We start from the raw sequence: 16527 nt of genomic DNA on the forward strand, positions 1-16527 counted from the left end.
AGCTCAGTGGTTCTGGTGCCTGCCTTGCAAGCGCAAGGTCCAGAGTTCGATCCCCAGTACCAAAAAAAAAAAAAAAAGGGCCGGGGATGTAGCTTAATGAGAAGGCCCTGTGTTCAATCCCCAGTACCATAAAAAGAAAAAAAAGTATGGACAAAACATTTGCAAACTACATATCCAACAAGCACTAGAATTTTCAATGTAAAAAGAACCCTCGAGGCTCAATAGTTAAAAAACAACACAATTGGAATATGGGCAAATATGAACAGCCATTTCACAAAACAGGATATACAGGAGGCAAGCAAGCACATAAAAAGATTTAACACTTTTGGCCATCAGGGAAACACAAATTAAAAATTTAAGACTGTGAATGTAGCTCAATGGTAGAGTGTATGCTTATTATGAGAAAGGCCCTAGGTTCAACCCCCAGCCCTGCAAAAAATAAATAAAACAAAAACCACAGCAATTCTCTCAAAGGCCCATACTCTATTTTCTCTGTGTACTTCTTTAATAAATCTTTCCATGCTTCTCAAAAACATACACACACAATGAGATTATCACTATACATTCATCAGACTACCTAAAACACAAAATAGCTAAAAAACCAAACTAATGACAACACCAAATGTTGGTAAGAATGTAGAGAAACTGGATCACTCATACAACACTGGTGGGAGTATAAAATAGTCAAGGCGCTCCAGAGACAATTTGGCGGTTTTCTATAAAACTACACAATTACTGCACTAACACAGCAATTATCCTCTTGGACATTTACTCTGTCTAGAAAAATAACCTTCGGTAACATACAAAACTGTATACAAATACTCAAAATAACAAATTCATAACTGACAAATTAAAATCAAGCCAGGCATGGTGGCACATGGATAACAAGTTCTGAGTCCAGCCTGGGAAAATTAGTAAGACTCTGTCTCAAAAAGATCGGGGGGGGGGGGGGGCCCGCCTGGAGGTGTAGTTCAGTAGGAAGGCCCCGGGTTCAGCCTCCAGTGCTGAAAAGGTAAAAAAGAAAGAAAGAAAGATACTTCTTTATTTCATTTTTGCAGCGCTGGAGTTTAGAGCAAGGCCCTTCCAGTGACCTACATCACTAGATCTTTTTTTATTTTCAGAGACAGGGTAAATTGTCCAGACTGGGCTCAAACTTGTGCTCCTCCCACCTCAGTCTCCTGGAGTCCCTGCCAGCTTTGACTTATTTTCTATTAATACATTAATTTTTATTAAGATTTGCATATAGTTATAAAAGACAATACAGAGGGATCCCTTGTGCACTTTCCCCAGTTTCTCCTGTTGGTAATTATTTTGGAGAAACTATAACATAATGTCATAAGCAGGATACTGGATTGGTATCTAGTGCAAGCCACTGGTCTTATTAAAAACTTCCCCAGTTTGTTTGTAGAGTACTCATTTAAGTGTTGTTAGTCAACTTCACATCACTTTAACAAACCCCTAGATAATCTACTTACAGGGAGGAAAGGTTTATTTTGGCCTAGGTTTCAGTCCACCATTTTTTTTTTTTTTTTTTTTTTGGTACCGGGGATCAATTTGGGACCTTGCACTTTCAAGGCAGGCGACAGAACAACTGAGCTAAATCCCCAGCCCAGTCCACCATTATTGACCCTGTTGCTTTAGGCCCTTGGGGACCCATGAGATCATCATGGAAGGAGCCCTTAGGGCTGGCGGGAGGCCTGCTCACCTCCTGGTTGGCCAGGAAGCCATGGCATGGGGGTAGGGGAGTGTAGGATTCCAATATTCCCATATCAGAAACACCAGTTGTTATTTTCTTCAAAAAGTACTATTTTTTCACCAGGCATAATGGCATACACCTGTAGTCCCAGCACTCAGGAGTCTGAGGCAAGAGGATTACTTCGAGTTTACATACCAAGACTGTCTCAAAAAATTAAAAAAAAACAAACTGTTTTTCATCTCTGGAAAGAAAGAAAAACAAGCAATCTACTTAGGCTTGCTACCCAAAATATATGCTACTGTCTTCAAAGAAAACTTTTCTCTCATTTCTGATTTCCTCTAAAGATCTAGTAGTATATATCTTGCAAGGTGTGGTGGCGCATGTCTCTATAATCTCAGCCCTGGGAGGTTGAGGAAAGACAGACTGCCACGAGTTCAAAGCCACCCTTGGCTACATGGTAAATTCAAAGCCAGTCTGAACTATGTAGCAAGACCCTGCCCCAAAAAACCCAAAAAGAGGCCGGGGATTCAGCTCAGTGGTTCCATCGCTTGGCTTGCAATCACAAGGACCCAAGTTTGATTCCCGGGACTAAAAAAACCCAAAAAGATTAGCAGATGTGTTTTGGTATTTTTGGGACAGGGCTCACTATGTAGTTCAGGCTGGCCTTGAACTCACTCTGTAGTCCAGGATGCCCTCGAATTTATGGTGATCTTACCATCTCAGCCTGCAGGGTGCTGGGATTACAGTTGCTGGCCCCTCCAGTAGAATTTTATTTTCATCACTTTTTCAAATTCCTACCCACCCCCACCCCCACCAGCACTGGGGATTAAACCCAGGGCTTTTTACACTGAACCACGTTGGCAAGTTTTTGTTTTGTTTTGAAATTTTGTGACAGGGTCTTGCTAAATTGCCCTGGCTAGGGTCTAACTTTCTATCCTCCTGCCTCTGCCTCCTGGAGTGCCAGGGTTACATACAAGTGCCACCAAACCCCACACTAACATCAAATTCCTTTTCTCAGAACTCAAATTTTAAAAACTTTTTCCATTAATCCTCAATTATCCATCTATTTGAAGGATCCTACTCCGTGATGTTTATAAGACTTTTATCAATCTTACAGGTTCACATAATATCTTTTGATTTGTTTTTCTTTTTGGTACCAGGGATCGAACTCAGAACCGTGTGCTTTCAGAACCTTGTGCTTTCGAGGCAGGCGGTGGAACCACTGAGCTAAAATCCCTAGCCCCACGTAATGTTATCTTAATACCCACATCCTTGGTAGCTCTTCTAAACTCCTCCTTTATGACTAATCATCTCCATAAACAATTTCCCCAGGCACATCTTTAGCTAATCACACAATTTATACTTAACAGTCTCTTATTTGTTGTAAATCAACACTTAACATACCCCTACTTCTATGTACATCACAGCTGCTTGGGCAGTCCCGTACTGAAACAGACTGTTGAATTTCTCTTACCATTCTTTCCCTTCCACAAACCAAACAAGAATATCTGCAGTTCCTTTGCCACACTTTGTATTCTACTGTACACTTAAATCCTTAAAAACAACGTAATTATTGCTAACAGCAACTCTGCTCTATGCTGCTTTAAATTTGCAAAGCCCAGATACGGTAATCCAAACATCCTTGATACTTGGTCTGAGACTCATCCCCCTCCAAAAAAAATCAACTCAAACTGATGAGTAGGTGAACTAAGTGAACTAGCCTATCATCTTTTTTTTTTTGGTTTTTTGAGACCACGTCTTGCTATGTTCAAACTGGCCTTGGACTCACAATCCTCCTACCTCAGCCTCTCAAGTGCAGGGATTACAGGGGTGTGCCACCACACCCAGCTGGGATGTTTTGTTTTTTTTTTTAAACAATGAAATTCTCAAAATGAGAATAGCCATGATTCCTTCACTAGTTAGTCATATTACCTTTTAGAAGTTCCTTCACCTCTGGAAATTAACATTCTGTGATTCTAACATTCCAAGGAGGTCTATGTAGATAGGCACAACAAACCTGTCTTCAATTATCTAAAAGTACAGCTAAGTAATCCTAAAGCCTGGGAAAGTACTAGAAAGGATCCTTTTGACTTCCTGACCACTACTTAACTGTGATCAAATGCTTTTAAAGAACTGGGTCAGGGGCCGGGGGTTTAGCTCAGTGGTTTCGTCGCCTGCTGCGCAAGCGTGAGGACCCGAGTTCGATCTCTGGTTCCAAAAAAAAAGAACTGGGTCAAATGTCAGTTATGTGAGTTTCGTTTGGTAAAAAAGTATAAAATACACGTAACAAAATTTACCAATTAAACTACCTTTTAATACTGTGCTTTCAAAAAATGTAACATTAAATTTACCACCACAGGGCCGGGAATTTAGCTCAGTGGTTTCGATGCCTGTCTCCCAAGCGGAAGGTCCTGAGTTCGATCCCCAGTACCAAAAAAAAAAAAGTACCACCATAAGTGTTTTTCTAAGTGGGGGTTGGGGGTGTTTGCTGGAGACCGAATCCAGGGCCTCTCACATCCTTTATCACTGAAGTATACCACCAGCCCCCATTTTAAACTTTTTTTGGAGGGGGCGATGTCTCCCTATGCAGTCCAGACTGTTCTTGAACTCTATGTAGTCTGGGCTGGTCTTGAAATCATGATCTTCCCGGGGCCAGGGATTTAGCTCAGTGGTTTTGCCTCCTGCTGCGCAAGCACAAGGACTCGAGTTCGATCTCTGGTACCAAAAAAAAAAAAAATCATGATCTTCCTGCCAGGAGTGGTGGTGCCTATAATCCCAGCACTGGGGAGGCTCAGACAGGAGGATCACCTCAAGTTCAAGACCAGCCTGGGCTACATAGTGAGTTCAAGGCCAGTCTAAACTACATAGTAAGACCCTGACTCAAAAAAAAAAACATAATCCTCCTGCTTCAGTTTCCCAACTGAAGGGATTACAGGTACGCACCACCATCCCCAGTCATTTTAACTGTTTGTTTCTTTGTTTTGGTTTTTTGAGACAAGGTCTCACTACATAGTTCAGGCTGGCCTTGAACGCAAGCACTATGCACTATGTAGCCCAGTCTGGCCTCAAACTCATGATGATTCTCCTGCCTCAGCCTCCTGAGTGCTGGAATTAGAGATGTGTGCCACCATGCCCAGCAAATTTTAACCATTTTTAAGTGCACAGCCCCAAGTACTAACCACCCTCCATATCCATGGGCTCAGGATCAGATATGGCACCGGTAGAGTCCTGTTGTAGTCAGGGTTGGCAAGGGAATAGATTTAATTCAGGATAACTAATTTACAGAATTCTTATAATATTCACCCAAAAAGTCAAATGCAGAGGAGTGCAAGAGATCTGTCCACACACTAGAGATCCAAAGAACCCAGCCAAGGGCCTAGATCCCAGGTTAAGATCCCGCACAAGTCCAGCTGAAGGCAGAGAGCCCAAGGCAGTGTCCTCCATGAGTCCAGCCAGAGGCCTGGAGCCCATGGCGATGTCTCATGCAAGTCTCGAGGATCTGCACCAGGAAGGCCCAAAGGCCGGTGGTGGAAGCTAGAAAGCCTGCGCCTTCGCCTTCAGGGTGAAGGATCTCTGCCACCAGGCTGAGGGAACTACACTGGAGCCAGGAAGTGACACTCAAGGCGAAAATCAGGGCTCCCCTGACCAAAGCAGCAGCTATTCCCAGTGACAGCGAGCTCTAACAACGAAGACAAAGATGACAACGATAACGACAAGGATAACAACAACGAGGACAACCATGACCATGACCATTACCACCACCACCACCACCACGAGAACAGCCAAGTTCACATCAAGAAAATCAGCCTTGACAAGCTTCTCCAAGAAAATCAACAGCCAATGATCTTCCCTCCAGTTCTTTTTTGTTCCCCCACTACTGGGGATCGAACTCAGGACCTTGTGCTTGTGAACCAGGTGCAGTGCCACTGAGCTAAATCTCCCCGGCCTTCCAGTTCTCTTTTCAGGCCGTTGGCAACAATCGTCAGGTGGCCCTTCCACACCCAAAACCACGCTGATTCAGTTCAGCTGGGCATCCCTAGTTGACCATTAGTTAATTACCACAACTCCCCATCAGCAGATTTAACTAACCAGGATTCAAAATATTAGGAGGGGAAAGATTTCTTACACACTCAACATTTAAGAATTTTCCCCTAATACAATATAACAACTACTTACATACCATTTACATTGTACTAGGTATTCAAAGTACAATAATCCTTAAGGGCTGGGCATGTAGCTCAGTGATAAAGCTTGATGAGCATACCTAATGCCTAGGTTCAATTCCCACCACCACCACCACCACAAAAAAAAAGGTAAGCTGAAGATTGTTTTAAAAGAATATGGAGCCAGGGATTTAGTTCAGTGGTTCCACCACCTGCCTCCCAAGGGCCTGAGTTCAATCCCCAGTACAATAAAAAAAAAAAAAAAAAGAATATGGGCCCGGGATGAAGCTCAGTGGCACTGCGCCTGCCTGGCAAAGTGCAAGGCCCTCAGTTCGATTCCTGGTACTGGGGGGCTGGTTAGAGGATGAGAGGATGTGGATAGGTTATATGCAAATATTACACACCATTTTATACAAGGAACTTGACCCACAGATTTTAGCACCCTGAGAAGCGGGGTCCTGGAGCCAATCCTACTCCAAGAGGAAGGAGAGTTTATCACACCGCCGTGCAATAATCTCCCAAACTTTTCATCTTGCCAAACTTAAATGAGTGTTATACCCACTAAACAGCTATTTCTCCTTCCCTCAGGCCTTAGTAATTACCATCCTATTTTGTTTCCATGAATGTGCCAATTTTAGATACCCCATGTAGGTGGGCTGTACAGCATTTTTTTGTGCATTTTAGTCATTTTTAAGTACAATGTAGTGGCATTAAATACATTCATACTGTTATACAACCATCACCACTATCTATCTGCAGAATTTTTCATCCCCTCAAACAATAATTCTGTGCCCATTAAACAATAACCCCATAACCCTGTCTTCCATGCCCTGATAACCACTACTCTACTTCCTTTGTCTATTCTAGAGACCTCCCACATCGGTCCTTTGTGTCTGGCTTATTTCACTACATGTAATGTTTTCAAGATTCATCCATTTAGTAGTACTTAAAATTTCACTCTTCTTTAAGGACAAATATTCCACTGTGGACACATTTTATTTATTATCATTTATTCATCAACCTTTCGGCTATTGTGAATAATGCTCCCATGAACACTAGTGTACAAACATCTGTCTGAGTCCCTGATTCATACTCTTTTGGGAGTAACTCAGAAGTATAATTACTGGATCATAGACATAATTTTCAGAATAGCTGCCATACTGTTTCCCACAGCAGCTATACTATTTCACTTTGCTACCAGCAAGGCACCAAGGCTCCCATCGAACACCCTCAACAAACTGGTTTTTGGTAACAGACATTACAATGGATATAAAGTAGCATCTCACTGTGATTTGGTTTTTGGTTTGGGGTTTTTGTTTTATTTTTGAAACAGGGCCTCACTATATAGTTCAGGGTGGTCTTGAGATCACTTTGTAACCCAGGCTGGCCTCAAACTTAACAGCAATCCTCCTGCCTCACCCTCCCAAGTGCTAGAATTACCAGTGTGCACCACCACGCCTGATCCCTCATTGTAGTTTTGATTTGCATTTTCCTAATTTTTAGTGATGTTGAGCATCTTTTCATGTGCTTATCGGGTATTTATTTACACATGTTCCCGGAGCAAAAAAACTATTTTTTAGTCAACCCTAAAAGTGTACATTCAAATGTGAAAAACTGGTGAGGCCCTCTGCCATTCTTGCAGCATGAACTGGTGCTTGAGTATTTATAGAAGAGCCCAGACACATTTAATATGACAAAGGTCTAGCTCATTTCTCTAAAAAGCAGTGCTCTACATAAAATGGGTTCATTTCAATTTATTCAACTCATTTTTAAATTCAGGTAGTGGGACCAATCTATCCTTCCAAACCTTAGAAAAAGCACTCAAGACAATAAAAAAAGGATGCACTGTATCTCTTTTGGGGACAAAAGCTTTCAACAATTTAATATCAAGTTTTGTGGGGTTTTTTGGTACCGGAGATCAAACTCGGGACCTTGAGCTTGCGATAATATCAGGATTTTTGTTGTTGTTGAGACAGGGTCTCACTACATAGTTCAGGCTGACCTTGAAATCACTATATAGTCCAGGCTGGCCTTGAACTTGTGACAATCCTCCTGCCTCAGCCTCTCGAATGCTGGATTTACAGATGTGCACCACCACTTTTAATCTCTTACACGGAGCCCAGATGCTCCATTTCCCAAAGAAAGATATTTATTATGTTAAGAATATTAAGTGTAAGAATGAAGGAAGGATTAATGACACCAAAGGATAGCAGAAACAGCCAACTAAAAATCTGGCTGTGGGGACAAGTTCACATAACTACCATATCACTAATGGGTAATACTTTCCTGAGAGCACACTGCTCAAATCAACCACTGAAATCTGCTCATCCAAAACCAGTAACCTTCTTAACTACTTCTAAGACAATCTATGAATCCTGCTCCCCTCCACCCCTTACTGGGAATGAGCTGTGTCCTCAACCCCCCCCCTTTTTTTGTACAGAGTCTCACTAAGTTGCTAAATTGCCCCAGGACTGTTAATCCACCTGCCTCAACCTCCCAGAGTGCTGGGATCACAGGTGTACACCACCAGGCCAGGCCAACCAGCTGACAGTCTTACATAAAATTGGATTCCAGTATACTTCGTATACTATTCACAAAGCAGGTAAAAAAGGGCCAGGTGTGGCATCACATGCTTGTAATCCTAGCTAATGGGGAGGCTGAAGCAGGAAGATCTCAAATTTGAGCCCCACCTGGGCAACTTAGTGAGACCCTGTCTCAAAAAAATAAAAAGAGCTGGGGATAGAGCCTTGCCTAGGATGAGAAAGGCTTTGGGTTCAATCTCCAGTACCTCAAGAAACAAGAATAAGAAAAAAAATGAGGTAAAAAGGAAAACATTAAAATAAACTAGCCGCAACCATGTATTAAGTCGACTTTTTTTTTTTTGGTACCAGATTTCGAACTTGGGTCCTTGCCCTTGCAAGGCAAGCAGCGGAACCACTGAGCTACATCCCTGGCCCCCAGCCATGTACTAAGGATCCTGAGTGTACTGCCTGCCTGCCTGTCTTCCTTTATTCTTTTTTTTTATCATGCACCTATTAAATGCAGGAACTCTTCTAGGTACTTAGCAGTTATCAGCAAAAAGACAAAGATCTCTGCTCTTGTGTAACTTATATTCTAGTGTCCATGGATTCACTGAGATTGAGTGTGGAACCTACGAGTAATTTGTTTTTGCAACTCTATCTGCAATAAATCTAACTGTAAACATCTTATAATTTCATAATATGGATGAGGACTGAAAGTACACAGAAAAATTTAAATATGGTCTTCATGAGCACTGGACACACCATAAATCTATTAAAAATTCTTTCTTCAAAGAATTAGTAGAAACTAAAAGAACCAACAAGAAACTAAAATGATCGCGCCTGAAATAATGAAGCCCTGCCTTATTTTTCTGGTACTGGGGATCGAACTCAGGACCTTGCGCTTGAGACAGTCACAGCACCACTGTGCTAAATCCCCGGCCTGCCTGCCCTATTTTAATAGTCTGGTCCTTCTGGTCACCTGTAAAATAAGTGCTTCTTATGTTGGCGCTAAGACAGAATCTAGTGGTAGAGCACATGCTCAAAATGGGTCCTAAATTCAATCCCCAGTACCAAAAAAATAAAATAAACAGTAACAATTAAATGACAACTTACAGCTTCACTACATTTATACTTAGAAAAAAAAAAAAAAAAAAACAGGGCTGGAGGTGTAGCTCAGTGGTAGAACATCTGTTTATATGCCAGGCTCTGAGTTCAATCTCCGGTATCCCTCCCCTAGCACAGTCACAAAAACCCTTCAACTGATAATATTTACAATGTCTTGAAAGCACTATACATTCAACCCAGGCATGGTGGCACTCTCCTGTCCCAGCACTCAGAAGGCTGAGGCAGGAGGACCTTGACTTCAAAGTCATCCTGGACTATATAGTCAGACTTTCGTCTCCCCTAAAGAGTTAAAGTAAATTTATTTGGCTCACATATCCTTCAGAAAGCACTAGTTTAAGGGCCGGGGATTTAGCTCAGTGGTTTCGCCACCTGCTGCACAAGCGCAAGGACCGATTTGATCCCCAGTACCAAAAAAAAAAAAAAAAAAAAAGAAAGCACTAGTTTTTTTGGTTTTTTGGTTTCTTTGGTACCAGGGATCGAACTTGGGTCCTTGCGCTTGCACAGCAGGCGGCAAAACCACTGAGCTAAACCCCCGGCCCAAGGAAGCACTAGTTTAAGACAACACCAATAGTAGACTTTTAAACCTGCGCACAGAATACATGAATTTGTTTGAGCTGGACTCAGAGTTTTATTTTATTCAGTTCAGACTAGTCAACATTTTATACCAAAATACAGAACATTTTTATATCAAAATATGTAAATATCAGAGATTGAACTTTAATGAAGCACCAATTAAGTATCTGGATGAAAACTGTGTACAGAGGGCATTCGATCCATAAAGTAACAATCTGTCCCAACTGAGTAACAGAACGTGACATATCCTGCATGTAGCTAACACTCCCTACAAAGCGCCGGGCACCATGTTATGAGCTTTATTCTCACTGACCCATAAAATCCTCACAACTACCCTATGTAGTAGAGACTATTAATACTCCTTAAAAGAAGCTGAACCAGAAGGTGGTTAAGTAACTTGCCTAAGTCACACCTGTGGAACCAGGATTCCAATCTAGCAGACTTGATCCAAAATCACTTTTTCCTAGGTAAAAGGACTACAAAGACTCTGCCATTATCTTACAGAATGGCTTTTGCATACGTGCCCTTTACAAAGACTGGTGTAGACAAAAGTTAATGCTCTGCTTCCTACTCTATTTCCCAGCCCTCTCAATGGCAGCTTAAAATTAGAATGAATTCTCCCTCTCACAGAAAGGCAGTATCCCACCGCTCTGGTCCAACTCCTGTATGACTTTCAGTCTTCACGTTAGTCATCATGTCCATGCCAGACTACTCAGTTTCTTCCCAATTTAGCCTCGTCCTCTGCTCCTTGACTTTTAACTATCATAAGCATTTTCCACATTATTGTTATTTTCCTCACCAGAATACTCACGGGGTCTACTGTTCCACCACTTATCCCCAGTGCCTACTATTAGGCACTCAAATATTTGCTGACTGAGCTAACCACCTGACCCAGCCAGCTAGTGACATCTAAAAGTGAAACAGTGAATTAAAAAGGAAAATCAGGCCCGGGGATTTAGCTCGGTGGTGTTGCCGCCTGCTGCGCAAGTGCAAGGACCCGAGTTCGATCCCCAGTACCAAAAAAAAAAAAAGCACAATCAGGGCCAGAAAGTGCTACCCAAGGCAAAGAACAAGTTCTAAGTTTCATATAATTTATGATAGTGTAAGAGAAACAAGTATACTCAGGAAGTGATCCTCCCCACCAACAAGGCAAGTAAAAGAAAAACTTTAATCACTTGCTCAATTTAATATCGGCATAATTTGTTTTATGAGAATACGTTGCTGATGTCATTGAGATCCAAACCAATGATTTCAGTAACGCTATAAAATGGTTGAAATCCTTTTTATTTTGACAATTCCCAGGGTTCAAATAGGACTGCAGGTGTTTCGCTAAACAGTCTCATTATTAAATTAAGTTGCACTGCCCCAACGCTGGAGCTGTCCTTTAAAGAATCAAGGAGGGGAGAAAGTGGGTTTTACACACAATTACTTTAATACAATTAGTGCTAGTGCCAGAGTCAAAAGGAACTCTTAGATTCTTCCCTTTTCGTTTCCTAAACGGGAAACCGATTAAAAAGGTCAATCATCACTTTTCTTCCACACCCAATAATTCTGCAATGTGTCGAAAGTCCATTAAGAGGTTCTTAAGACTGTGACTGGTAAAATACTTTCCTGCAAATTCTAGCGTCAAGTAAAATAAGGGAAAACCTGACTTCATTCCGCCTGGCTGAGGACAGAAACTGATCATCTTCCTCAGATTACTGCTTCTGTTGATGTCTTGAGAAGCACTGTAAGCAAACACGCGGTAGATTCCCACTCCAAGCACGAAAAGCCTCCGATTGTTCCACACATCAATGGATCAGTCAACGCGGACAACTCGCTTTCCCCCTCTAATTTTCTTAATTATTATTCACACAAATCCTCAAGTTTACTCCATGTTATGAACATATGGAACCTTCTCTTTACCCTCAAGCATAAATGCAGCCTTTCACCACATACCTAGTACTGCTTCAATCACAACCACTAAAATGTTCCTTAGAAATATCACACATCTTCGTAACTCCACACAAATACGGAAAAAGCCAGTCAAGTTGCTTAAAGAAACAGGATTTGGGAATGCTGTTAAATGCTGCATATTTTTTACCCACAGCAGGTACTTAAGAGTGGGAAATCTGAAAGCAAAAGGCCGGATGAAAAGCAGGGGAAGACCCCGCCCCAGTACACTAGATGCCGACTGAGACAGTAACTTGGGTCTGTCGTTTGGAATCGGAATCACTGAAACAAAGGCGTATATTACGAGAAGCAAGATGTCTGGAGGGGGAAAAAGGGCTTGCAGCTACAGAGACCGCACACCATCCTCCCACAAGACTTACCTATGGTGGAAATAAAGGTGGTATTGAAGGCATCATCCGAAAAACGAAAAAGGACGCAGGTCTTCCCCACTCCCGAGTCTCCGATCAGGAGCAGCTTGAAAAGCAGGTCGTACGTCTTCTTCGCCATTGGGAGGAGCGGCTCAGGCTCTCGCCGCCGGCGGCCCCAAGGGATCGGTCCCTCGCACTACAGCCAACTCCTCACCCCGGCGTTCTCGGGCCGGAGGACCGGGGAGCGTGGGAAAAAGGAGGGCTGGAGAGGGCGCGGGCGACCTACGAATGGCCTCGTCGAGGAAGCCCAGGCAGTGGCGGCGCCCGGGGCCTCTGAGGACGGCGACGGCGGCTCCACAGCCTCTCCCAGCCGCTCCGCCCGGTTCCGGGGAGTCGGTCGGGACAAAATGGCCTCCCCTCCCCCTCAGGGCTACTCGGCCGGGACGCTCTCACGGGCGAGCGAGCGGGCTCTGCTGTCGAGGGAGCGCGGCAGGCGTGAGGACAGCCTCTCTCGAGCAGGAACTCCGCGTCAGGGCGCGGCGAGGGCAGCGAAGGAGGGCCGCGAGCCGGCGAGCCCAGCTACATAGCCCCAGGAAGCCGAGCCTCCCCGGCCAGAGCCACCTTTTCCCCGTGCCCTCTCACGCCGGCGTGCGCGCTGCCTGAGACGCACGCAAGGACGTACGCCCGCCCTTCCCTCTCGCCCTCGCCCTGCGGTCCGCCTCTGCGCACGCGCGCGGGAGGGTGTGGGGGGCACGCGTGGGCGGAGACGGCAGCGCTAGGCTCCTCCGAGCCCGGACCCCGAGAGGCGAGGGGCGGGCCCGGGAGGGCGAGGCCGCGGGCGCGCTCCCTGCGGCTGCCTGATAGGGTGCGCGGCGCTGCGAGCACGCCCCGCGGGAGGCGCTGCCTAGCGACTGCGCAGGCGCAGGACCCCGCCGGTCCCCAGTTTCCCCTGGTTCCCGGGGTCGGCCCGCCGACTGTGCTGGGAGCCCTCTGCGCCGCTTTGTCGGGGGTGTGGCGCCGCGAGTCTTGGCGCAGCGATGGGCGTAGATGGTCGTGTGTCGCTGTGTAAGCGCCGCTCGTAGACGCGAGAAAAGTAGCGCCCTGGAGCATGTAATCAATCACCTCTGTGCACAAACGCGAAGCCTCCTGGAGCGCCTTCCCTGGTGGAGCGGCCGTGACGGGAAATCAGCGCCCCATCCCGGCCTCCTGAAGGGGGAGGAGCTGGCGTTCGAGAGCAGGAGTTCGAAAGCAAAAGTTGGCCACGCTGCCCGGGTCGGGGTGATGTCGGCCTTCCGGGGCGAGCGGAGGCGAGCTGGGAACCCCGGGGCGCAGGCGGCCCTCCTGCGGGTGGAAGCTTAGCTGCCGTGCCCCGCGCGGAGAACCGGGCCTCGAAGCCGGCAGAGCCCGGGAGAGAGCGCCCTACCGAGGAGGCGGGGCCTGCCTGCTGCCACAGTCGAAAATCCAGCAGCATCCGTGCACTTTCTGTTTGTTTACGCACTGCCTTTTCCGCGTCACACCTCCCTTTCCTCCTTCGCTGTGCCTGAAGTTTCCGTGCTCTTGAGCTATCAGTGTGCTCCTCTCCCGCACACCCAGGACCCGGCCAGCCAGGTCAGCCTCAAAAAGAGAAAACCGTGTGGCGTCTGGAAAGCGAGGAACAAGGATTGTGAGAGAAGTCAAACCTACATTTTTACACACAACTCCGCCACCACCAGAAAGTGTATTGTAATTAAAATGAATCTTTGGGGCAGATCCAGTCATCATGTTTCAGTCTCTTGTGCTTTAAACATTGGTCCTACATTCTGTCCCAAGCTTTCCGAAAGTTTCCTTACCGAAGGTCCTTGTCTTCTCTAATATACCTCCCTCTTCAGTCGGATTCTCTGACTGCTCTTCTTAGTCTTAGCGCTTAAACCTTATTGCCCTCTGAATCGTTCTTCCCCTAGTTGGGAATGTCTTATGACAATACCAACAATTCTAGGCTGGGCCTGGTGGCACACGCTTGTAATTCCAGCCCTCACGAGGCTGAGGCAAGAGGATCACCACAAGTTCGAGGTCAGCTACAAATCCAGACCCAGTCTCAAAAAACCAAAAATTAAATAAATAAACAATAATAAACTAGGGTAAAAGAAGGAAGCAACAAGAAAAAAGTGAAAAGGAAAAAAATTGAAACGAAGCTTTTGTGCACATAGAGGAGGTGGCTTGAGGGGGAAATGGGATAAAATAAAATTTATAAAAAATAAAATAGGGTGGCTGTGCAAATCATAAAGTGAGCTATAGCAAGTGCTTCACAAGTTTGTCAATTCAGAGTCTTCACCTTGAGCATCTCAAGAAAATCTTCAGTGTTAACTTGATTATTCCAGAATAAATTCAATTAAGCCAAACCCCAATGTTATAAAGCATCTTGAAAGTAATATATATATGAAAATAATATATACATGTGTACATATATGCAGAAAGCTTAATTTAGGGAGTAAATACTATTACATGAATTTGAAGAGTAAGGGATAGCTAAAAATGTTATTTTCCATACTAGGAGTTGGGAAAAAAATTTTAACTTCATCCTGTATTCTTCATTCATTCCAACTATCTTATCAATTAGAAACTTTATCCATAGACCCATACCCTGAAACTTGAGGAATTAATTACATTAATTAGCAAGTTGCATTTGTTACTGAGTCAGGATCATAGAATTTTAGGACTGAATGTTTGAAATCACAACTGAGCCCCTGCACATGGTTGACCAATGAAGAGTCTGAGGCTCAAGAGAGGTGAGTGAAGAGCTGGGACTGTGGGCATGGGAAGAGGGGAAATCAAGTAGCACCACACTGCCTGAAGGTGAGAATTGGGAGGGTCGGCAAGCACGTGGTACTTCAGGTCCTTAAAGTTAAAAGTTTTGCCAGATCAAGTCCTGACATGGTCCCAGGTGCCGTTGCCACTGGCAGCAGGGATCAAGGCAAGGAGAACTCCGACTTCTGACTCTAGAAAAAAGAATACAGTGAGGATCTACATAGCCTAAAAGATAAACCTAGAGGTATGAAATAATATTTGATGAAAGTGGAGGTGGTGAAAGCCAGGACCACACCTATAATCTGAGCACTCAGGAGGCTGAATCAGGAGCATTGTGAGTTTGAGGCCAGCCTGGGCTACGTAGTGAGCTCAGTCTGGCCTGGATTGTGTAGCAAGACCTTGTCTCAAAAAATAACAGAGCCAGGGCCGGGGATTTAGCTCAGTGGTTTCACTGCCTGCTGCGCAAGCGCAAGGACCCGAGTTCGATCCCCGGTACAAAAAATAATAATAATAATAACAGAACCGGAGATTTAGCTCAGTGGTTCTGCCACCTGCCTCGAAAGCACTAGGCTGCCTGCCTCAAAAGTGCTAGGTCCCGAGTTCAATCCCTGATACCAAAAAAAAAAAAAACAATGAAAAAGTGGAAGCAGTGAAAGAAATCCCAATCTTAGCAGGGTTAGAGTTGTGGTTTAGTGGTAGAGTGCGTGCCTGGCATGACCAAGGCCCTGGGTTCCATCTGCAGCACTAACAAAAGGTTAAAAAACCGGCGTGGTGGCATATGCCTGTAATCCTAGTCCTCAGGAGGCTGAGGCAGGAAGACTGCCTCAAGCTTGAGGCCATCCTGGCTACTTAGTTCAAGCCCAGCCTGAATTACATAGGGAAATCCTATCTCAAAAAATGAAGAAAGGATAAAAGACAATTCCGCTCTGATGCTCATTTACAATTGTTGCCTTTTTCAGAATTGCCGTGTAATGACTTGACTCCACATATTTGCAAAGCCAAGAAAGGAAATAGGTTTATCTACATATTTGTACTATCAATTAAGGTATTGTGTCTACAATTTTCTAGAAAAAACACAACCTCCCTTTATGACTTACAAGAAATTTCTGCCTCAAAAGGTAATGACAAAAAAAAAAAAAGATACTGATTTAGAATCCTCTTCACCATTGTTCCCGGTATTATTGCTTAGTCTCTATACCAGATTTCTTTCTCTTTTCTCCACCCCGATCTTCGCTGCACTCTATGTTCTTCATAAGAATGGAGACTTCCCTGGAAGGGCAGGCCCTACTGTGCCATTCCCTAGCTGTAAAACAGCCCTCCCGTCTCTGGGACTGCCCATTTACTAGTGCCTATTTCCTGTGTTC

At 44.5% G+C, this 16527-nt stretch overlaps 1 protein-coding gene across 1 annotated transcript in view; it reads right to left on the reverse strand.

The window, feature by feature from the left end:
• The window catches only part of Rab10 (RAB10, member RAS oncogene family), an 81807-nt gene extending 68724 nt beyond the window's left edge, over window positions 1-13083 (reverse strand). The window contains exon 1 of the mRNA XM_004839126.4: window positions 12392-13083. Within this exon, the coding sequence (XP_004839183.1) occupies window positions 12392-12518 (127 nt within the window). The 5' untranslated portion in view covers window positions 12519-13083. The remainder of the gene's footprint in view (window positions 1-12391) is intronic.
• Between the last annotated feature and the right edge of the window lie 3444 nt (window positions 13084-16527).

This window comes from Heterocephalus glaber, unplaced genomic scaffold, assembly GCF_053883595.1.
Source record: "Heterocephalus glaber isolate CG9 unplaced genomic scaffold, H.glaber_assembly_v1.0 deba00001457, whole genome shotgun sequence".
NCBI lineage: Eukaryota > Metazoa > Chordata > Mammalia > Rodentia > Bathyergidae > Heterocephalus > Heterocephalus glaber.